Here is a 23,782-nt window from a genome sequence, read left to right on the forward strand (position 1 = left end):
TTTCTTGTTTTAGCTAATTTCCTCTTTTTTGTTTCTCTAATGCCTTACAGTTTCTGGTTTGCTTTTGCAGCTTGCTTGTAGCAAAGGCAGGAGTTACTGTGGTTAAAGCTGTAGAGTTGATTACTGAGGTCCTACTCAGTGTAGCTGTCCCTATCTAGTTCTAATTTTCCTGAATTTTACAAGTGCAAATGCAACTTGCTTCAGTGTTGTCCAAATGCCTCATCATTAATTAATGATTAAGGAAAAACAAGCTACTACACAGAAATAACAAAGGAATAGAAGAGATTTGAATATGTGCTTTTGGTAACAAGCATTACATTCTCCTCCTGTCCTCCCCACCTAAACCAGCTCATTTTTAGGTTTAGGTCCATCTACAAAGCTTTTTCCCATGAATGAAGGGTAGATTCCATAGGAAGACTAATTAATTTGAGAAACAGGCAATTCTGGTACTTTAATTTCTGAGACTGAAACCCTTAATCTTTTAGCTCTATGGCTTGTTTTGATTCACCTTAAGAGTGTATCTCAGCCAACAACCACTGAAAACATTCAACATACCTTATTGTAACACTCAGATGTTGCTATTTGTGTCCCTTATGAATTACAGTCATGTTTATAATGTGTTTATAATATGATGTAATTAAAAGAGCATTACTCATTAGTAGTTAACCTTATTTCATAAACCGATAAATGACAAAGTTAACATTATTCAAACAATTTTGATTTGGCTTTGCTGTGCACATCTCTTCCTTTATTACATTGCAACATCCTTTACCACCTTTGTGGTGCTTGGTGCCTGCTAGAATTGCTTTTCAAGAAATCCTGCAATAATTTAATATTCCTTTAATTTCATCTTTTAATGCATTCTCCTAATATTCTGTTTATATCTTCCAAATTGAATATGGAAGTATTAACTTTTTAATGTCTTTCTAAAGTACCTTACACTATTACATTTTGGTTTGAAGATACTAATAAAATAATCTTTACAGCACCCTTGTAAGTTAAAGGAGATAATTAGACAGACATAAAGCACATGAAGATTAAAAAACAACACCTGCAGTGCTGTTAAATTTGGACTAATGAATGTTAAATTTGGATTAATCCAGTGAAATATCTGCAGCCTGATTTTCAGGCTGTTTTTCACTGAAGTGTGTCTTCAAAGAAGTCTAGAGGCATTTACTCATCTATTTACACCCCTCTGGGAATTAGGTAAGCCTGTTTCTCCCACTGGGATAATCTCAGTCTAACAGTGTCAGTGGAGGCCATATTCAGTCATACTAAAAGGCATGTTTTAATTATGTCTTGTGTAATGTCAGGCAGGTCAAATGGGTTTGCTCTGTAAGAAATGTGTTGACAGACCTCTAAATACCAACCTCCCTGCGCTCATTGCCAGTCTAAGGGATGTTCTGATGGACTTGTCATTTTTGCCTATGGTCCCGCAGATGAAAATAAATTAAAGAAATAGTTGCCTTGGTCTGATTAGAGATTTGGTGTTAAGGATAGTTTTGTTAACTGACACAAGGGCCTTGTGCATGTAGAAGAGACAGCAAGCTTATAACCCTTAAGGAACTGGTTTTAACAAGCTTCTTGAGAAAAACAGCAATTTTTTAATAGCAATTTTCTTGGAGCTACAAGTTGGTTGTACCTAAATAGACTCTCACAAATATATGGAAATATCTGATTTGAGACATTTCAGATTTTTAATAGACTGTGATGGAATTGCATAAAAGAAGGAAAAAGTTACGTAGTAGTTTTGTGTTTTGCTCAAGAACGAAATAATTTCTTATTAAAAAAAAGTGGATTTAAACTTTGGCTAAAACTTTGTGAGGATTAGAATCCAACTCAAATTTGTTGTTCCTGCTAACTGTCCCCCACCTGCATTTTCTGATCTTGTATGTGGTGGGAGTAGGCTTGAAAGCTTAGGAAAAAGAGAAACTGTAGGCTTTAGGATCATGGTTTAGACGAAATATAAAGCAAAGCTAAGGGAATGTGCATAGACTCAGTGCTGACAAGCAGAAAAGGTTTTATTCACACCATTTTTGCTGATCAGTTCCTTTGTTTTCCTTGATGTTCCCACATCTTATTCACACTTGGATTTACCAGGCTTTCTACTTGAGCATGCAGCAAAGGAGCATTGAGCACCAGGCAGAGTTATATTTCCTTGTCTGAAAGAGGGTGCCCCCACTTTCAGGTCATCTGTGGACTCATTGAACTGGGTTTAGGTACATAAAGATGTTCAGAGGCCTCCTTCCCCACTTAGTTTTGGTTTTGGATCATTGTCTTAAAGATAGAAGGAAGCTGAGGAAATGGTTCTTTTTCACAATCCTCTCAGGTAAGACCATAGCTTTGGCTGTGCAGAACTGAAATGCCTGCAGACTCTGGAAGGCTTTCTACTTTCCTCAAAGCAGGTTCTTGTAAGAGTAGGGGATAGCGCAGGTGAATCCTAGGAAGGTTTGAAATGTGTAATTGGTCATGAAAGTCTTGTTCAGTGAAGAATACTGCACAGTCAGGTTCTGGAGGAAATTTAATTTCCTTTGGCCAGCTTCAAAGCACCTAAAAACCACAAGCTGTGCCAAAACGTGCTAAAACTGCATGTTTTGCTGACCCCAATAGGAAGCACATTGCTGAACATTTGTCAATCAATAACTGAAGGTAGACTGGCCTCCCTCGTTTCACCCAAGTCTGAAAGATTTTGTGAAAGTTACTGAATATTCTTCATTTGCAGAATTGCAGCATTTCAGATCACACTCTAAAATGTTATGGTCTTGGGCTAATTATAGGAGCTTTGAAAATCTCCAATTAAAATTTGGTGGCAGTAAAAGGTACATTATATGCCATCTTCAGTGCTTTCGAAATTCACCAGCAAATATAAGCCACTCTAGTAGTTTTATAGGTTGCATAAAACACTGCTGTGTTACAAGCCTGTAATTCTTCTTCAGTGGTGGTTGGTTTTTAGGTTGTTTTTGGTGGGTTTTTTTATTTTTTAGCTTTGCTGCTTTATTTTTATTGGTAATACAGGAAATAACATCTATGTTCCAGAAGTTTTTTGACTGAACCACTATGATTTAGAGTTATTTTTCATTAGCACTTTTCATGGCTAACTTGTCTTTTGTGTTCACCTCTTTTCTTTATACAAATATTGTTTGTTTTTTTCCTTCCTGGTGTCTCCTCAGTTGTTGCTGACCTCCCTCTAGCATGGTGTTCATGTGCAGGTTTCCTCCTCCCCCACATTTCTTTTTGTCTAGTTAAAAACCAAACTCAATTGCTATCTGAAACATAGTTTTACTGTGATAGACTCCCCCTCCACCATCCAGAACAGTGATTTTGCTGGTTTTGACATTGTTTCATTTGGGGGTAATGACTTTATAACTAATTTTTAATTTCCAAACTATATTGAACATTTGAAAGCCCTCAAGTCATGCAGTGTTTAGCCTATATACTCTTAGGATATCTTGTTTGTGAGTGCCATATTTCACTGTTTTATCTTACATAGATTAGAGGGAATCTTGTCTGTACCCAGCAGTTGTCTAGAGAACAGCCCTGTAAGATCCTAGCATAATGGAGACCTTTGGAAATGACAGAAATTAAAATGCTAATTACTTGTGTTATTTCTTGTCATCTCTCCTATTCTTCTTTGTAAGCCCCCCAGAAATTGTCCTCTGTTCTTCTAGAACTTGAATATATTTTCCTTTCTACAGCTTTAGGAAGTGCTCTGCTACAATTCATAACTTTCAACTGACTTTGTGTATTCCTAAAAAGGTTGAATGTTATATATTCTTTTTCTGCATGACAATGTTGAAGGCAAAGTATCTTTTTTTTTCCCATCCAGTTCTATCTTAAAATTCTAGTAGTCAACCTGTGCGGTTTTTTTTTCCAGTTCTAATGACTTGATCAGCTTCATCATAAACAAACTGTGGATTTGTGTCCTTTGACCAAACAGGAGTTTTCACATCTTGAGAAATGTACTTATCCACTGCAATTACATGACCCTTTTTCTCTTGATTTGGGCCTTAGCTCTGGCATTCTATTACAGATAGCTTCATAAAGTACACTTTCTATTCACACCTATGGATGTCCTTCCTAAATTATGAGGAACTCATTGTAGTTGTTACTGTGTTCCTGAGACCTGACTTGGTAGAACTATAGCCCTTGCTTCATATGTTGAACACACCGGTTGTACTTTTGGGTTTCATCTGAGGATTTGCGAGTCCTTGAATCACCCACACTGGAAAAACATTTATCATGAACTGTCTCATACAGGTCTTTTCTTCCAAGTCTGATGTGTGCTTTGCATCTGATTTTCTAGTCTGAGTCAGTAAATGTAGTATAGGTGTGTGCTGGCATAATTTTTAGAAGAATTGGTCCAAGTCTCCTACTCGTATAACTTTTCCTTGTGTTTTTCTGTGGTGAGGCTGGTAAACTCCCACTCTTCACACTGGTCTTTTTTGAACAGTAATCAAGGTTGTACCTGTTTTTGTTACTATAGAGATATGTACCATTCCTAAGCTATTTACTATTAGGTGGTTTTTCTAATTATTTCCTAATTATTCCCTTCTCTCACCAAGTTTTTGAGCATGTTCTATATTTAGCTTAATAACATTTATGCACATTTAAAGTCAAACATATATTTCAGGGCTTTTATGAACTATGATAAGCCTCTGCCATTACCTCACATGTGTGCATTGCTTGCCAGCACTAGAGAGATATGTTTTCTGCAGGGTATGTCACAAGTACTGTGCTTATGATCAGTCTACATTGGTGAAAGAACTTGGGCTCTTTGACTCTTTTCAGATTGCCTGAGATAGTCATGTTTGCAGTGCTGCATAAATTATTACAGTCCAGTTTGCTGTGATTTTTATTTACTAGTTAGCAGTTGGACTAGATACTGAACTGTTGCAGAATGTATTGCTAGATAGATACTTACGCTTTACAAGGAGTGAGATTTTCTGAATTAGTTTAATTTTATATCAGGAAAAGAATTACACAGTGACTAATTTTCTTTCTTTTTTAAGTATTATTTATTAGAATATTGTATTAGTCATAGTATGTTCATATCTGGTCATGTTTTTTCTTCACAGCTTTATTCAACCTCATACCAGTGGGACTTCGAGTTGTTGCTATCCAGGGTGTAAAGACTGGGTTGTATATAGCCCTAAATGGAGAAGGTTTCCTGTATACATCAGTAAGTACCTTACTGAACTCTGTTTAAGAGGTACAGCTGAAATTGAAATCTACACAAGGATGAGACGTGTTCACTTTTAACAAGTTCTGTAATGTCTGTATATGTAAATACATAGAGTAGACACACCCTGTATGTACACAGAATTATTTATAAATGGGATACAGTAGAAATTACTGTGTATGAAAATCTGCATGTTTACAGTCAAAAAAAGACATACTGTAGAGCTCTTTTTCTGGTAGGCTGTGTTGGTTGTGTGCCATATGCCACAAAGATAATAATTTTCAATTCAGTTCTACAAATTTTTTGAATAAAGACCTGCAATTATTTTCTTAGTGACTTGTTGATCAGAATCCAAGAGCTGCTCCAACAGTTACTTTTATCGATAAGATTTACAAGTGCAACTTCCATCTAAAAAGTCATCAACATCCTTACAGTTTATCACCATAATCTTGTAATTGCATGCATAGCATTATTTTAATATCAGATATAAGGAAAATAAAGAGTTCTGTGAGGCACTACATCTTTGCAGAATGATCAAAGTTTAAAAAAAAATCCTTTGAGTCGCGAAGAAGACTGCTGGATAAAGTGCCTGGAAAGACCTCGGATTGTTTATGATATCATTGTTTATTATACTTCAAATGATTTAATGCTAATTACTTAGTTTGTTGTTGTCAATATAAAATTCCTACTTTGTATAAATTTCGTATCTTAACCTCCTTTGAAAGGCAAACAGACTTTAATGTGAACAGGCAGTTCTGTCAGGTATTAACAAGGTGACTTAAAGGACTTTTCATTGCTATATTTTTATTCACATCTATGTTGAATATATTTAAATAGTGCTTTTTCCATTTTTTACATCACATTGTTCTTAATTCCCCTCTGAATTACAATACGCTGCTTTGTTTTCAATATCCGTTGAAAGGTAATTGGAAAGATTAAGTTCCTGATGCCCTGAAGGAAAGTATTCTGTTTGTTTCAAATATACAATTGTTTTGGAAAGCTAATTAGGAAGAAAAAATGGAACTAATCTTGAATGTCAGTGTCAAGACAAAGAGAAGATTCCTCCATATAAAATCTCTGCTGGAAACTCCAGCAGTATGATCTACAACAGTTTTTTGCTTCTCTTCAAAATACCAATTCTATCAAAGGAAAACATGCAATATTTCCTATCAGAAGGACTAAAACTAGAAGAAAAAAACTGGAATTATTAGATAAAATGAATTACTGACTTTCCAGTTCCATCACTTCATGTGGGGAGTTCATTTCTATACCATGCCATGAACAGGTTTTTTTAATGTGTCAGCACAGTAAAGAGTATATTCTTATCCAGCACTGTTTCTAAAGTGAGTTCTCAGTCATTCATAAATAAAAAGAAATTTCAGAAAATCTGCAGTTTAGTGATGGATAATACTACAGAGAGAGGGACCTTACATGAACAAATTCTCACAGCCACTTTGTTTATGCATACTGGAAATAGTTCAAGTTAAATGAAGTTAAGTGAGACAATGAAATGAGTGTTTTTATAATATAATGCTTACTCTTACTTCTGCAGAGTATGAAAGATGGGTGGCCCATTAAATTAAAAAGAGATTTGACACATTAAAAAACATGGTGAAAGACCTTTTGTTTTGGTGCGTCTACAAAATGATTTTCAGCTTAAACTTTCGTAAAATAGAAAAAGTAATAATTTGATCTAATGCAGATTTAAAGATGGTGGTTTCAAAAGATCAGTGCTGTAATACATGTTTGATTGTTTCTTATTAAGGTACTGAAAGTATTGATAATACATTTTTGTCTCAGCAATTGCCTGCTTTCAGCTTAATGATGAATGCATTTGAAAATAAGATGACAAAGCATCAGAGAGAAGTCTGTCTTCTCCTCAGGATCAAGATGAAGAAATATTGCATGCAGAATTAAATGCCATCATTTGTGGAAAAATATTTTTAAAAAAATCCATTTCTATTACTGTCTTGTGGATTTTTGACTTTTTTTCACATTTGTGTATCTGTTGCATCTAACTGCAGAAGTTCTGCATTAAATGCCACATGTTTTTCCCCTGGTTATTTAGGGGGGTATGGGATAAAAAAGGTTTCTAAGTTTTGTGTGCCAACCGTCATGATTGGAAAAAAGTGCTGCATAATTGGAATGATAGTTAAAATTTACATATATTTGTATTTATTACCAATTTCTTATAAGGAGTTAAAAAAAAGAAGCATGCATTGTAGACTAAGTAGCATTTATAGTCTATGTTGAGACAGAAGTTCTGTGTTGTCCTTCTCCTCAGAATACCTCAGTGTTCCTTTTTCCATTGACAGTGTGTGAAACCCATGTCTTGTAAGAATAGCCTATGTGTTGATGCCTTTCTTCAGAGACAGAAGGCCCGAACTCAATTATCTTTATTATAAGGTTCATATCCTGTTGGCTAATTCAGAAACAGCACTGGCAGGAAAGGTATTGTGTGTGAACCTGTTTTCTCTGATATGAAGTGTTCAGTAAAAAGGAAGTGAAGGTACCGTGACAGACCAGTTTACCAAAAGGAAACTTACATTGTTTCTTGCCTGTTTTAAAATAGTTTGGGTTTTTTTCTCAATGGTTGATTGTGTCAGTTTGAGGGTCTACTCCCCACCCCTCCCTTACTTTATTCTGCCATAATTAAGATTTTTTCCAACTGTTTCTCAGAATCAAAAATAGAAAAATTTGCAGAAATGTCATAGAAGAGTCTTATGGCAGCATTTCTTCAAACAGAAACAGGAGGACAGCAAATTGTGTAGGAAGGTCAGTCTCAAGAGCTTTTCATAACTATTTTGCCTTCTGTAGCTGTTGAGATTTCTATTCTGTCCTTTGGGGGTTGATCAAGCCAGGGTCTCTATCATACACCATTAAAGTCTTGCCAAATAAAGAACAAGCAAAATCTTTGGAGTCTGATAGAAGTTTGCAGAATTCCTGAAAGAAATTACTTTTCCAAAATCATAGCCCTCTTTTATGCATTTAAAGTAATTATTGTAATACCATAATTCACTATTTTCTGTCAGATGAAATATGAGAATAAGAGGCTTTTCATGTTCTTTCTTTCTTTGCACTTTTAAGGGTTAGCCCACCTAAAGACTATCCAGTAAGCTCACCTATTCTGAAGTTTTGCATTACTGCATTCAACTTTATTTCTCTGTGTGTGTATATATATATACATGTATATGTGTATTGATATATATCTACTCATAATTAGGATATATTTATCTAACAACCACTTTGAAATTCTACATGTATATTACTGAGAAATGAGAATTATAAAAGTGAGTTGAAATTTATTTTGACTGGTTTAATGAACTGTGAATAATTCCATATTTATGACTGATTTAATAACTGTGAAAGCTAGTTGAAGAATCTGGATTTTTCCAAAAAGAACCATCTGAGTTACTAGCAAGATTTTTGACACAATAGTATAGACTTCATGTGTTAAAGTAAAAAATTATGCTTCACTCCTGTCTTGCCTTTGTAAAGGGTGAGCAAGATGAGGTTTCATTTCCAAGTTTTACCTTGTCATAATCAAAAGGAGCAAAACTGGCTGCATACATTGAAAAAGGGAGCACAGCTGGAGGGGTTCTCCATAGGGAACAGGTATTGCCTGCAGCAGAAAGATGGCAGTGCAGTACATAGCAGAATCCTTTGTTGAGTTTGATGCTAATTTTGCTCAACTCCCTCTGCAAGCGGTTCATTAGTTCAATTTTCAGGGGGCTACATCTTCTTGTTTTGCTTCTAGGATTTTCCGCTATCTTAACAGGATGAACTCAGAGGTAAAATTTGTGTTAGTCCATTTTATGATCCTTTTTTTTTTTTCCTGTGATGAGGATATAAGAGTCTTCTGAGTTTATATAAATGAATTTTTCTCAATAATTATCTGATATATCTGAGAGGGTTTGGAATGGCTACTGGTTTTCTTTTTCATCGTAGGAGCAGGGTATTACCAACATCTTGGGGCTATCAGAGTAAAAGAAAAGAGAAAATCTAAAATGTAGAAAAGGAAAAATCCCAACTCTATAACACCTTCACTTGCTTGTGCTTTCTTCTTCATGTTTCCTTTTTTACCATTTCTTCTGCCAATTTTCTGAGAACAGAGATGTGGACAAAGCCAGAGAGGGAAGATTACACCTGTGATACTGTCATCAGGAGATATTAAAGATGTAGGAATCCATTGCATGGTTTCTTAGTAAGAGTGATGCTTTGAAAGATGACTGAGCCTGCAGGGCCCAATCTCACCTGCCTCGTCGCCTCATCCAGTATTGTGTGCCACGGCTCCAGAGGTCCTCTTCTGTGCACAGGGCAGTGGGAACCTCACTGTGAGGATGAAGAGACACAATTGCATTTCTGGGAGGTTTTACCAAATTTTTATAAAGTGTTTCTGATTTAGGAATGTAACACTACTCCCTTAACAGAAAAATCTTGTGGGATGGAGGTTTATATTTTTGATCTGACACAGTATGTAGTGTTGAAGGTGTTGGAAGGGCGTTGGTTGGGGTGATGTTTCTTCTGCAGTAAGGTGTCAGCCTGTGTCACAGCCTTCATGAAAAAGAGAAAACATCAATATCTGTTACTGGGAATTGCATTTGTTATATCGCTCTGGCAACTCTCACCTAAAAGGAAAGCCTGTGAGGATTTCTCCTGACATTTCAGCAGCTTTCCAATGCCTATATTTCCACCACTTCTTTAAGGCCGCATAATTGACCTCACTGAGGAGAACAAAATTCAGCCTCAAGGAAGAAGATAGGAGTACAGACAGTGAAACCTGCAAAAGATTAAGAACTGAAGTAGTCTGTATTTCTAATATCTAAATCAAAGTCAAATGAAAAATAAGTTTCTTGTAGCTTTTCACAGAGCCTCACTTTATGCTTTGAAATAGCAATGTTTAGTGTGTGCAGTACTTTGAAGGTTCAAATGTGCATAAAACCTTATAATAAGTAGAGCAGAAAGAAGCTGAAACTAGACAAAACCGAAGAGGAGATGTGATGTTTTAAAATTTGTAATTTTTTACAAGAGTAATCAGAAAGGGTTAATGCTGACATCAAGGCAGCATTTTCTGTTATAACAGTAGTTGACCTAGGTTTCGGCAAAGATCATTCCCCATCCTGCAAGACATTGTAGAAATAGTCAGGAATATATCTGTTTAGGGAGAAGTAGACAAATAGAGCTCACTCTATGATTTAAAAGATACGGGCTTCTATTTCTTGTGGTTAGAAGTGTACTGAATATTAGAAAAGAGTAAGTCTTGTTGCTCTTAAGATATCTGTGGTTTTGTAAATTCAAGTACATCAGAGTGGAGTGTCTCCTTTCATAATATTGTAACCAATAGAAAACATTAAATTCTTTCTGATGTCAGATTTATGCTTTAGGGTCTCAACCTGCTCCCATGCATTTATCTCCCAGCATAGACTTTATTAGGACAGGGGTAGGACCTTATGTCACTTGTCATTATCTGTGTCTTGGAAGTATTCTGGTTCTCTTTGGAGAGAGGCAAATGGGTGGATTTAATTATTTGAAAATCACACCTTCTGGTAAAGACTTTTGAAAACTAAATATGTGATATTTTTAAGGGGGTATATGGGACCTTATGCAAGCTCCCTAATTTTAAGGGCTTACCACTAAAGTGCTTCCTTATGTATGAGTACCATTTTTGTATTTTCTGTTATCTTTTATTCAATTTGGGATTGGTTACAATGTGACTTACATTTGCTTCATATGAAAAAAGTTTGTTTGAGAGAGGAGTATACAGCTAGTTTTGGGGCTTTGTTCATCTGTAGGTTGGGCTGCATTACTCAAAAGGTAAACAAGTTCAGCATGTTCCAGCAGTTGAAATATACTGACAGGGAGAAGGAAAACATCTGCATGGTTTATGCTTATTTATATCTGTGTTTGAAGGTAGATAATTTGTCTCTCAATTTGCCTACCAAAAATAAATACAGAAAATTGCTAATGTATTTATTTATTCCATGGTGACACTTAAGGAACAACTGACAACATAGCCCTGCTGCATTGTACAAAATAGTTCCAGATGTCCCTGATACAGACTATAGTAGAAAAGGGATATAAAATACATAGTAGGTTCCATGACCTTTTTCAGTGGTTTAGGCTTTTTCATTGAATGTGCGTAAACCAGTGCTTTCACACACAAGAAAAGGTAAAAAGTAGACATGCACAGACACATGAGAGTTTGATAAAGCAAGAGAGAAGTGAGAAATGAAGAGATAAAAGGAATGAGGCAGGCATGAGGAGGCTGTGATAAGAAAAGTTTTAAGAAAGTCGGGAAATATTACAGTTGAGCAGAACAGTATTGTAGAAAACCCTAGGATGGTATCATCATTGTAGAAATGTTTAGGATGATATCACCATTTTTTTGAGATTCATGCTTACAGTTGTTACTTCCTTTCTGAGTTTTTCACATGCAGAAGTGTCTACTATTTGAACTGCATCTCATAAACAATATCTCTTAAAGAAATATGCTTCTTTACATATATAAAAAGATAATTAGTACTATAAAGAGATAGTATTTTAGTGTGGTTTCTTACTCTGTGGAAGCTATTTCATTCTCCCAGAATTTAAATGCTGCACTGGAGGTAGTTACAGAATTTGCCTCAAAACTTACAGCAATGTTTCTTGCCACTTAAACCAAATATGTATGTCCTGTTTGATTCTTTAATGTCCACAGTATCCTCTACAGGATCTACCTGAAATTTTTAACTATAAGAAGTGGTTTCATATTTGCTTAAAATATTTATTTTCCTTTCTCATGTATACCTCTCGTACCCACCTGCAAAAAATCTCTTGCTATAAGTTTCTCTCTCCATGAGATTACAGAAAGGTACATAAATGCCTCAAGATTAAAAACTGCTCTTCCAAACTTACCAAAGCATGGATGATCTCAGAGTCAGCAGCTGCAGCTGGATATTTTTCAATAATTGTGTGATAAGGAATAGTAACTATAGGTAGGTATGCTAAAATGAGGTAATCTAATCTCATGCTTCAGGAAGTAGGATGGTTGCCACAGGGAATCATCAGAGGAAAGCTTTCCTCAATGCATGGCATCATTTACTGTAGTTACACTGAAGGTGGTTTGGCTCTGGACTATTGTGCAATGGTCACAGCCAAAGGCTGAGCACAGGCTTGATGGACCAGCAGCTTGATCAAGCCTGTCAAATTTCTGCTTCTGGCAATTCTGTCTCTCATGGTAACCTTCTTGTATTTTTGGCCAATGTTTGTTTTGTTGTATAAATGCAACTACACTTTTCTGGATGTTTCTTTATTCTCTGTGTTGTTTTTCTTAGACATTCAGGACTGTAATCCTAAATGCTGAATGCGTCTCACTTTTTATTGTATATCCCTCTTGCCTTCTGTTCCCTTACTTGTATTTGTCACTGCACAAGCAAAAAGAATCATGCAAGAATTTTCTAATTTCCTATTCATTACTGTTTAATGTTAATCATTCATTGCATCTAAGTAAGAAAAGTGGCTACCAAAGATTTAAAATCTCTCAAATTTTAGACAATTTTCAACATGTTTCAAAACAAACTCCTATTACTTTTTTTTCCATTATTGGTTAATGAATATTCAAAATAGTGAAGACAATTGTTGATGGATTTTATGGTAAGTTTAAATTCATTTCATAATAAATATGGTTCTGAAGTGTGAAGATGGCTTCTCATTGCATCATCTTGATGTTTGGTAAGAAAAAAAAGTTGACTTTGTGTGAAGAGGAACAACAATTAGACACGTGTGGTGCGGTCTATCATTACTGTAACTGCATAGTTAATGCACCTTCTGTTTTTTATGACTACTTCCAAAAGACATATGAGTGGATTATAAGATAGATAAACAGAAATGAACTATGAGCAGTAAATATAAAGTCTATTTTAAATATATATATATATATATTTCTGGTTGGCTGAAGAATGGCTTCAATGAGGCAAAAATGTGCTTTCATTATGCAAGGAAAGTTCTATATAACCTTTCAGAAATGAAACAATCATATGCATATTTTGTGATTTTTAAAAATTTCTCCAAAACTTTTAAGTATGTATATCAGAATATTCAATTTATATCTGATAATATTAAGATAAAAGAGGAAAATGCTGCATTTTGCTAGGTAATTAAAGAAAATTATGCAAGCTTCCTATAACTTTGGGGAACTTGGTAAGGCACACTACATATCCTGTTATGACATGGTATGAGCCCAAGATGTGAGTATTAAATTAAATTATGTTAGTGACACAATTCTGTATCATATATGGTCTTTAGGATTAGGCTTCAAAAAAAGTACGGTATTTTTAAAATATTATTGTACTGTGCAAACTTGTATGACAGGGCTTTGTATAAATATCAAATGTTGAAAAAAGCCATAGCTGTCTTCTGTATTAGTATTATATATGTAAATGACTGATTTATACACAATATCCATTATATTTTTGGAGCAGGTTTCCCACTATTTTTGATTTTTGGGGGATCTCATTTTAGATTGCTATTATACACATTTATTTTCTTGCTGTAGAATATTCATTTTTTCACTTGAATAGGCAAGTGTGTGTCTAAGCTTAGTAAATGATGGTCAGTATAAATTTATATCCCCTGTAATTTTCCCATATGCCGTGTCCCTGTGGAAAAATTCTATTTCTAAGGCAGCTTTAGCCGTGGGCTGGATCCTGTATGGAAACTTGACCATCTGGGTAGACCATAGAAATGCTGATTCTGCATGTTCTGACTAATGACCCCTTACCTCGGCCCCTCACGTGTTGGCAGAGCTTGTTGACTTGGGACCTGTCCCAGGGTGCTCATGGCCCCCTCTCACATCTGCATGCCGCAGGGAATGGGGGCTGCCTCCACCAGCTTTCCCTTGCTGGATTTTCTGAGGCCAGGGACTAGATCTGATGTGCATCTTGGCAGAGTAGTGGCAGCCTGTAGGCAAATATATCCACAAAAAGGACTGGGATCATATCTGAAGCCTTCTCATTCCCATGGGATTAAACCTCTTAAAGGATGAGTTAAGGCTATGTTTTTTAGCTAAATTTGTAGCTGTTTGCTAATTCAAGTTCACTTACAAGCTAAATAAGTGTGTTAACACTGGTTTTTATGTATCTATACAAAACTGATTAGGAAAGCAAGCATCCAGCAACTTGTATGTAGTTAGCTAACATCTAATCTTCATCTCGCTCTTGGTTTGTCAAATTCCTCAATCCTCCACTTTCTCTGGCTGGCAAATTCACTAACAGTGATCCTTGGTGCATTCCCATGAATAGTCTTGATTGTATATGCTCATTTAGACAAATATCATAGACTTTGGTCCTGTGCAGGGTCGAAGCTGGACTGCCTTGATCCTTGTAGGTCCCTTTCAAATCAGGATGTTCTGTGATTCAGTGATTCTTATATTGTATTTTAGACATTTTTCTTTGTAGAGTGTGACTCTGTCCTGCCTTCCCATCTTTCCCTCATTGGGACACCAGTCAGTCAGAGAAAGTTTTAAGTGGAAACAGACCTCTGGAAGGAATGTATGAGGTTCATCTGTTTTGTTGCCTGACCAAGCTTTAGCTGTGACACGGCATCAGAACACCTAGTAGTGGTGGGGCCTTTTCTGCCCACAGCTTAGTGTAATTAAAAGTTCCAATTTTAAATTTGTGAAATACTGTTTGGGTGTTGAAGGGCTCTGAATCTTTTAGAAGTGCCAAGCACTGGCTTAGTTTTGGTGCTAATTGCAATTGCTGATCTCATAATCATCAGGACTGGCATAACAGAGCATTTTCAAAAATCCTTCTTGGAAGGGTTAAACTGGTAAGGTTTATTTTCCAATGTTTACTCAACATACTCCATTCACTGTCAGATGAGAAACTCTTGACTAATTCCTGTTGATTTGACAAGGATTCTTGATTTTTAGCAAAGTACAAATACAGCCTTGGGGATATATTTTCTCTCCCCGAGGGTGTCTCATAAATCTGTAGAAAGTCAGCAGTTAAACCCGAGTCCTGCACTTAAAGCACTGGAGTAGGGGTGAGTAGATGACTCACCCCATTGTGTTTGAATTCAGATGTGACTGTTCTCTGCCTTCTGCTTTCCTGATATATTTGTCACCAAACATTTTGTAATAAAAAGTGACATGATGCCACTACCTGGAAAACCATGAACACCTGGACTTAACATGCAGGATTTTCAGGAAAACTTTTGTCTCGGTTTGAGGGGAAAAACCAAAATGTTTTACCCACAAGCAGGGGAGGGGCCTCCTCCACAATAATCACACCACTCTTTATCAAATTTAAGAAAAGGAATTTTAATACAAGAAGGATAACTGCTATATATATATATATATATATGTAAACAGACTAGTGCAACCCACTTCCCCAACACCATAAGAGAAAAAAAAAAAAACAACAACAAAACCCAGCAGGTTTTCCTCCGGGAGAAAAGGTTATACTTAAGTGTCCTTGTCACAGCCTGGCTGGCTGCAGAGTGAGTTTCAGTCCCTCTCCAGCGAAACAGACGAGCAGTGGGCTTTCAGATGGACTCAGTCTCTTCCCCCTGTGTTCCCCGTCCAAGAAGCAGAAAGGTACGAGCAACCAGCAGCAAATCCAAGGCAGGCAGCAGCACGGCAGGAAAAGGTGGTCCGAAGTAGGCAGCGGCAAGACAGCCAGGGAAAAACCCCAGCAGTAACCAGCAGGGCAGCCTGCCTCCTTGGAGTCCCCACTCCCCCCCTTCCGCCGAGCCAAGACTGAGGAGAATATCCAAAAAAAAAACCAAAAGAGACAAACCTGCCCCCACCCCAGCGATCACAGTTAACTGCTTCTTTTGTTAACCGCTGGCCTGGGCAGTTAAGTGGCAGGGGAGAGAATTTACATAATAATCCCAAACTACAACATTATCCACCCCTAAATTCTCTTCCATGCCGATACTCTACATTAAACTTAAATTTTCTTTCAAATAATTAAGTGTTTACAAATACAGTAATATGAGTCGTTTACCCAGAGATAAGTTCCCCTTGAGGTATACATCGTGTCTCTCCATCTTCCTGCATCACCCACCAGGTGGAACCAGATCCTTGAGCAAAGACAACCCCACGAATGGGTTTGCCTTTGCCTGAGGCAGGGTTGATCCAGACTGTTTTCCCTAGCATACCTCTCAGGTGTATTACAGGGACTTTGTCTCCATCTACAGTGTGAAGGGGTTCTGATTGGGCAGGGCCGGCTCGATTGACAGAGCCTCTAGTGTTGACTAGCCATGTAGCCTTTGCTAAGTGTTGATCCCAGTGTTTGAAAGTCCCTCCACCCAACGCCTTCAAAGTGGTTTTCAACAGTCCATTACACCGCTCAACTTTCCCGGCAGCTGGTGCATGGTAGGGGATATGATACACCCACTCAATGCCATGTTCTCTCGCCCAGGTAGCAACTAAGCTGTTTTTGAAATGAGTTCCATTATCTGACTCAATTCGTTCTGGGGTGCCATGTCGCCACAGCACTTGTTTTTCCAGGCCTAGGATGGTGTTCCGAGCAGTGGCGTGAGGCACTGGGTGTGTCTCCAGCCATCCTGTGGTTGCTTCCACCATGGTGAGCACATAGCGCTTGCCTTGGCGGGTCTGTGGCAGTGTGATGTAGTCAACCTGCCAGGCCTCCCCGTACTTATACTTATCCCAGAGCCCACCATACCACAGGGGCTTCACTCTCTTAGCCTGCTTAATGGCAGCACATGTCTCGCAGTCGTGGATAACCTGAGAGATAATGTCCATGGTTAAATCCACCCCTCGGTCTCGTGCCCATTTATAAGTGGCATCTCTGCCCTGATGGCCCGAGGCATCATGGGCCCATCGAGCCAAGAACAGCTCTCCCTTGTGCTGCCAGTCCAGATCTGTCTGTGATACTTTCACTTGCGCAGCTCGGTCTGCCTGTTGGTTGTTGAGATGTTCCTCATTGGCCCGATTTTTGGGCACATGTGCGTCTACGTGGCGGACTCTCACAATCAGCTTCTCTACTCGGGTGGCAATATCTTGCCATATATCGGCAGCCCAGATGGGTTTCCCTCTGCGTTTCCAATTGGTTTTCTTCCATCGGTCTAACCATCCCCAGAGAGCATTGGCCACCATCCATGAGCCGGTGTAGAGGTAAAGCTTTGGCCATTTCTCTCGTTCAGCAATGTCCAGGGCCAACTGCACGGCTTTAAGCTCTGCAAACTGACTCGACCCACCTTCTCCTTCAGTAGCTTCTGCAACTTGTCGTGTGGGACTCCATACAGCTGCTTTCCATTTGCGATTAGTCCCTACAATGCGACAGGAGCCATCGGTGAAGAGGGCGTAGCGTATTTCCTCTTTTGGCAATTGATTGTATGGTGGAGCTTCTTCCGCACGTGTCATCTGCTCTTCCTCTTCATCTGCTAGACCAAAATTTTCACCTTCAGGCCAGTTTGTGATGATTTCCAGGATCCCAGGGCGATTTGATTTTCCTATACGGGCGCGCTGCGTAATCAGGGCAATCCACTTGCTCCAGGTAGCATCAGTGGCGTGATGTGTAGAGGCAGCCTGTCCTGACAACATCCACTTCAGCACTGGTAGTCGAGGTGCCAGAAGCAGCTGTGCTTCTGTGCCAATCACCTCTGAGGCGGCTTGAACTCCTTCATAGGCGGCTAGGATCTCTTTCTCTGTGGGGGTATAGTTGGCTTCAGATCCTCTGTAGCCTCGGCTCCAGAATCCAAGTGGTCGGCCTCGAGTCTCACCAGGCACCTTCTGCCAAAGGCTCCAAGACAGGCCATTATTCCCGGCAGCGGAGTAGAGCATGTTCTGTATGTCTGGTCCTGTCCTGACTGGTCCAAGAGCTACAGCCTGAGCAATCTCATGCTTAATCTGGTCAAAGGCTTGCTGCTGCTCAGGGCCCCAGTGGAAATCATTCTTCTTACGGGTTACCAAGTAGAGAGGGCTTACGATCTGACTGTATGCTGGGATATGCATCCTCCAGAACCCTATGGCACCCAGGAAGGCTTGTGTTTCCTTTTTGCTGGTGGGTGGAGACATTGCTGTGATCTTATTGATGACTTCTGTTGGAATCTGACGGCGTCCATCCTGCCACTTCACTCCCAGGAACTGGATCTCTTGGGCTGGTCCCTTAACCTTACTCCGTTTGATGGCAAAGCCAGCTCCCAAAAGGATCTGGATGATTTTCTCTCCTTTCTGAAAAACCTCTTCTGCTGTGTCCCCCCACACAATGATGTCATCAATGTATTGCAGGTGTTCTGGAGCCTCACCCTTCTCCAGTGCAGTCTGGATCAGTCCATGACAGATGGTGGGACTGTGTTTCCACCCCTGGGGTAGTCGGTTCCAGGTGTACTGCACGCCCCTCCAGGTAAAAGCAAACTGTGGCCTGCACTCTGGTGCCAGAGGAATGGAGAAGAACGCATTAGCAATGTCAATAGTGGCATACCACTTTGCTGCCCTGGACTCCAGTTCATACTGGAGCTCCAGCATGTCCGGCACAGCGGCACTCAGCGGTGGGGTAACTTCATTCAAGCCACGATAGTCCACAGTCAATCTCCATTCTCCATCAGACTTATGCACAGGCCAGATGGGGCTGTTGAAGGGTGAGTGGGTTTTGCTGACCACCCCTTGGCTCTCCAGTTCACGGATCATCTTATGGATGGGGATCACAGCATCACGGTTCGTTCGGTATTGCCGACGGTGCACTGTCGTGGTGGCAATTGGCACTTGCTGTTCCTCAACTTTCAACAGTCCAACAGCAGAAGGACTTTCTGAGAGACCTGGCAATGAGTTCAATTGTTCAATCCCTTCTGTCTGTACAGTGGCTATTCCAAAAGCCCATCTATGCCCCTTTGGGTCCTTAAAATATCCATTCCTGAGGTAGTCAATGCCCAGGATACATGGGGCGGCTGGACCAGTCACAATGGGGTGTTTCTGCCAATCTCTCCCTGTCAAGCTCACTTCAGCTTCTAGCACAGTCAACTCTTGAGATCCCCCTGTCACCCCAGAAATAGAAATAGTTTCTGAGCCCACATGTCCTGATGGCATTAATGTGCATTGAGCGCCAGTATCAACCAAAGCCTTATACTTTTGTGGGTCTGATGTACCAGGCCATCGAATCCACACAGTCCAATAGACACGGTTGTCCCGTGCCTCTACCTGGCTAGAGGCAGGGCCCCTCTAACACTGATCCTGGTCATAGCGGTCAGAACCTTTTCTCGATGAGTACACCTGGGAGGTGCCCTCCTGTGGGTCAGATTCTTGCCCGTGGGAAACTGGGACTGCACTTACTCTCACTGACCTTCTTCCATTCTCCTTCAGTTCTTGTACTCGGGCTGCAAGGGCACGGGTGGGTTTCCCATCCCACCGTCCCATGTCTTCTCCATGTTTGGCCAGGAAGTACCACATCTCAGTTCGTGAGGTCTGTCCACTTCCTCTGGCTGGGGGGCGTCTGGCTCTGACTTCAGAGGTTCTCATTCGCACTGGTGCCACTTGGAGACTTTCCCTAATTTCCTCTCTGATCGCTTTTACCTCTGCAGGTAGCGTCTTGAGACTCTCAACCAATGTCTCTACAGCAGAAATACGGGCCTGCATTGGGCTGTGGGTCATGCTTTCATATATCCAGAGCTTATTTGCTACTGCGCCCACTGTTTCATGGTTCTCTTCCCTATACATGGATGCCAGGAAATCGGTGTATTCAGCTGGCCCCGAGCGTGAAAGGTCCCACCACATATGTGGTGTGCATCTGACCTTGTCAGGGTCATTATTGGCTTGCCCACCTCTTCCAAAAAGCACGTCCATCATTGCCATCTCCCTCAGACGTAAAATTCCTTCTTCCATCGTCTTCCAAGTCTTCCTAATATGATGTTCCTGCAGGATTTCTCTATAAACAAACTTCTCTCTTACACTCGTTAGAAGTCGTGCCCAGAGTGAAAGGGGCTTTGATTCCCTCACGAACACCTGTTCAATAGCCACATCCTGGGCCAGAGCCCCCAAAAACCTGGCTTCAGCACCATCCAGTTGTAAGGTTTCACCCATAAGGTCCCAAACTCGGATCAACCAAGTCAGGATGGGCTCACCCGGGTGTCGAGCAATGTCTTTCCGCAAACTACGGAGATTATCAAATGACAATGACTCAGTGATGATCTCAGGCTCTGGGTCTGCTTGCTGTGGAGGTGCAGCAGCCCCCTCATCGTCTGCTGGATGGTCTAATTTGGTCTTATATTTCCTTTTCTGAATAGGGGCAACTTCCATAGGCTTGGCCTGTCCTCCTGGTTTAGCCTCATCCTTTTCTCCCTTCACTGTGGCATCAGGGGTTTTATTCTCTCGCTTTTCCCCCTTCACTGGGCTAGGTTTCTGAATGCATTCTGGAAAAACCCTGGCCCTACCTTCAAACATTCTGTAAGCTGCAGGGATACAACCCTGCAGAAAAACCATAAAGAGCAAGATATCTCTGGCATCCAGGGAGAATTTAAACATCTCAAAAGCTGTTGTAGCAGACTTGAATGGGGAATGGACAAAGGGTTGGGAGAAGAGATTCCCCTTTGTTCCTTCCCAATGGTCCGTACTATTATCACTGAATCCCCAGAGGTAGCAGCTTAGGTTGCGGCAGGAAAACAGCCTGGAGAGCACCACCCACATGACATCCAAAGGCATCGAATTCATGGCACCATAAATCCAGAGTAAGAACTCAATAATAATTGCGGCTATTTGAGTTTTGCTCATTGATTTGTTGATAAGACTTAAACCTGCCGCTCCTTTTGGCATGAATTTGTACCAACAAAAAGCCAATATATTATACAGGATGGTCCTGATGAACCCTAAGCTCAAGACCCACATGGTGCCACAAAATAGCAGTTATCCTTCTTTGTTTACAAGCCCCACACGTTGGGCGCCAAGAAATGTCTCGGTTTGAGGGGAAAAACCAAAATGTTTTACCCACAAGCAGGGGAGGGGCCTCCTCCTCAATAATCACACCACTCTTTATCAAATTTAAGAAAAGGAATTTTAATACAAGAAGGATAACTGCTATATATATATATATATATGTAAACAGACTAGTGCAACCCACTTCCCCAACACCATAAGAGAAAAAAAAAAAAACAACAACAAAACCCAGCAGGTTTTCCTCCGGGAGAAAAGGTTATACTTAAGTGTCCTTGTCACAGCCTGGCTGGCTGCAGAGTGAGTTTCAGTCCCTCTCCAGCGAAACAGACGAGCAGTGGGCTTTCAGATGGACTCAGTCTCTTCCCCCTGTGTTCCCCGTCCAAGAAGCAGAAAGGTACGAGCAACCAGCAGCAAATCCAAGGCAGGCAGCAGCACGGCAGGAAAAGGTGGTCCGAAGTAGGCAGCGGCAAGACAGCCAGGGAAAAACCCCAGCAGTAACCAGCAGGGCAGCCTGCCTCCTTGGAGTCCCCACTCCCCCCCTTCCGCCGAGCCAAGACTGAGGAGAATATCCAAAAAAAAACCAAAAGAGACAAACCTGCCCCCACCCCAGCGATCACAGTTAACTGCTTCTTTTGTTAACCGCTGGCCTGGGCAGTTAAGTGGCAGGGGAGAGAATTTACATAATAATCCCAAACTACAACAACTTTGTACTTTGAGTACGTGAAACAAAAAAACTGAAGACTTAATTTCTTCTGCACACCTGTGGATTTCTTTTTCCAATAGCACATCACTTTATGGATGGCTTTGGCTTATTAACAGGCTGATAAGATTTTTTAGCATTACCAGACATTTACATTGTATTACTTAATCTTTAGTGTGACTGTGGCTGCAAAGCTAAAAACACAGTTTCAATGTGAAAATTAAATTCCAGCACTTTGTGACTCTGCAGATGTACACAGCTAATGACCTAAAGTTTTCCACAAAAGAGATGCGATTGCCTAATTCACCACGGAATTGTTTACTTATTACAGAATTGCCTTACAGTCAATTTTAAAAAGCTAGAGAAAGGGTTTTATACCACAGGCACAAAACAAAATATAACCAACATTTCAAAAGCATAATATGTTCTCTTTTTCATGTCCCTCTTGGTCAGCATGTGACTTCCATGTTGTGACTGATGTGCCCTAAGCAGTACACCCTGTCACACTGCTATTCAGGCTACAGGCCAAAACTAAGCACAGCCCTGATCAACAGGAAAGAGAATAATGTTATGAAAAGATTCACTCTTAGAAGTAGCTTAGAAGATAATAATTAGAAGTGTAATTTTTTTTAATCTATTTTCCAAGTATTGCTACTATTTCTCCCACATTATTTTGTGGTATTCTCTGAGTATGGCTTTATTTAAAATAAACCATAAAGTTTTATTTTTATAAAATTTTAATTAAAAGTAGACCTGCTTGAGATTAACCACATTCCACAATTCTTGTTGGCATTTTTTCTTTACTGTAGAATGGGTTTCGATGTTCCATGCAAAGAGAAGAGCAAAAGACATGTTACTGTGATAACATAAGAATTCAGTGGTTAAACAAAACAATAAAGTGTAATTAAAATAAAATAATCTGGAATCACTGTCTCTGTAAATGATTGATATTATCGCACTGAAAAATGTGTTCTCTCAGTTGCAGCTGTAATTTCATATTTTCACAAGAATTGCTTTTCTTTTTACAATGACATAGAATGATTTTTAGGTTTTATTAGAATTTTTCCATTTGTTCTACTGGGATCTGAAGCTGTTGGTCCATACTTCAGTAGGCAGTAGAAGGATTTGAATAAGTATAAGCACCATTCTCATTCAGCCTCTTCTTGAATGGAATATATCAGGGTGAATTCCTCTGCTCAGTTCAGCATCTAAGTGCTCTTAGTAAAAATGCATGTTTAATTTCTACTTGTGTACCTTGTGCTTTCCTGTTCCTCTTTCTCTTTTCTTCCCCCAACCCACTTTCTTTTACTGGAGAACTATTAAGGCTTAAGGTAAGATAGGAGGAGGCAGCATTTAATATTCTTTTTCAACATTTAGTTATTCATTAGGGGGACTGAGTTGACTATTTTCTTCTTGACATTTGAAGATGAGGAGTGTGCCCTTGTCTCTTCATTTTCAAGCATCTATTGGCACCGGCAGCAAAGGAGATGAAGGAACTGGCCTTTTAGGCATTGGAAGTGACAACTTCAGGAAGCATCAGCTGAGGCAATTCTGCCAACCATTTAGCATTCATTTGAGCATTGAAGGTGGCCGAAGAATAGCATTTCAAAACAGAAAAAGAGATAAAATTGGTATTTTCCCTTAATACTTACAGAAATTTCACTGCATCTTTGCCAAGTGTCGGCATCTGCCCCTGTGCTGTCCTACTAGGAATTATGAATGTCACTTTTTTTCAACTGGCACGATTAGAGTAGTAGGTAGGTCAATTAATTTTTGATTTTCAAGGATTACTCCTTGGAGGTTACTGCTCTATAGATGACATGTGACGAGTAGTGAGATAGTGTCTAAACTACTGCATCCAACTCTTGGCTTTGGATGTGCAAATATGGCACTGAGAAAGAAGGAGGGAGAGGCAAGGATTAGGATTAGATGACCGACAGGTAGTTCAAACTCTGCCGATTATATGAAAGTAGTCTTACTATATGAAAAGTCTCACTAGTAAATTTTGTCAGAAACTACCCAAGATCAAAAT

The 23,782-nt window shown here is 39.6% G+C and overlaps 1 protein-coding gene across 5 annotated transcripts in view; it reads left to right on the top strand.

The window, feature by feature from the left end:
* Positions 1-23,782, top strand: part of FGF14 (fibroblast growth factor 14) — a 423,741-nt gene that overhangs the window by 310,616 nt on the left and 89,343 nt on the right. For all 5 annotated transcript variants that reach the window (XM_071548797.1, XM_071548813.1, XM_071548833.1 and 2 more), the window contains one exon: positions 5,076-5,179. In XM_071548797.1, the coding sequence (XP_071404898.1) occupies positions 5,076-5,179 (104 nt within the window). The remainder of the gene's footprint in view (positions 1-5,075; positions 5,180-23,782) is intronic.

Source organism: Pithys albifrons, chromosome 1, assembly GCF_047495875.1.
Source record: "Pithys albifrons albifrons isolate INPA30051 chromosome 1, PitAlb_v1, whole genome shotgun sequence".
NCBI lineage: Eukaryota > Metazoa > Chordata > Aves > Passeriformes > Thamnophilidae > Pithys > Pithys albifrons.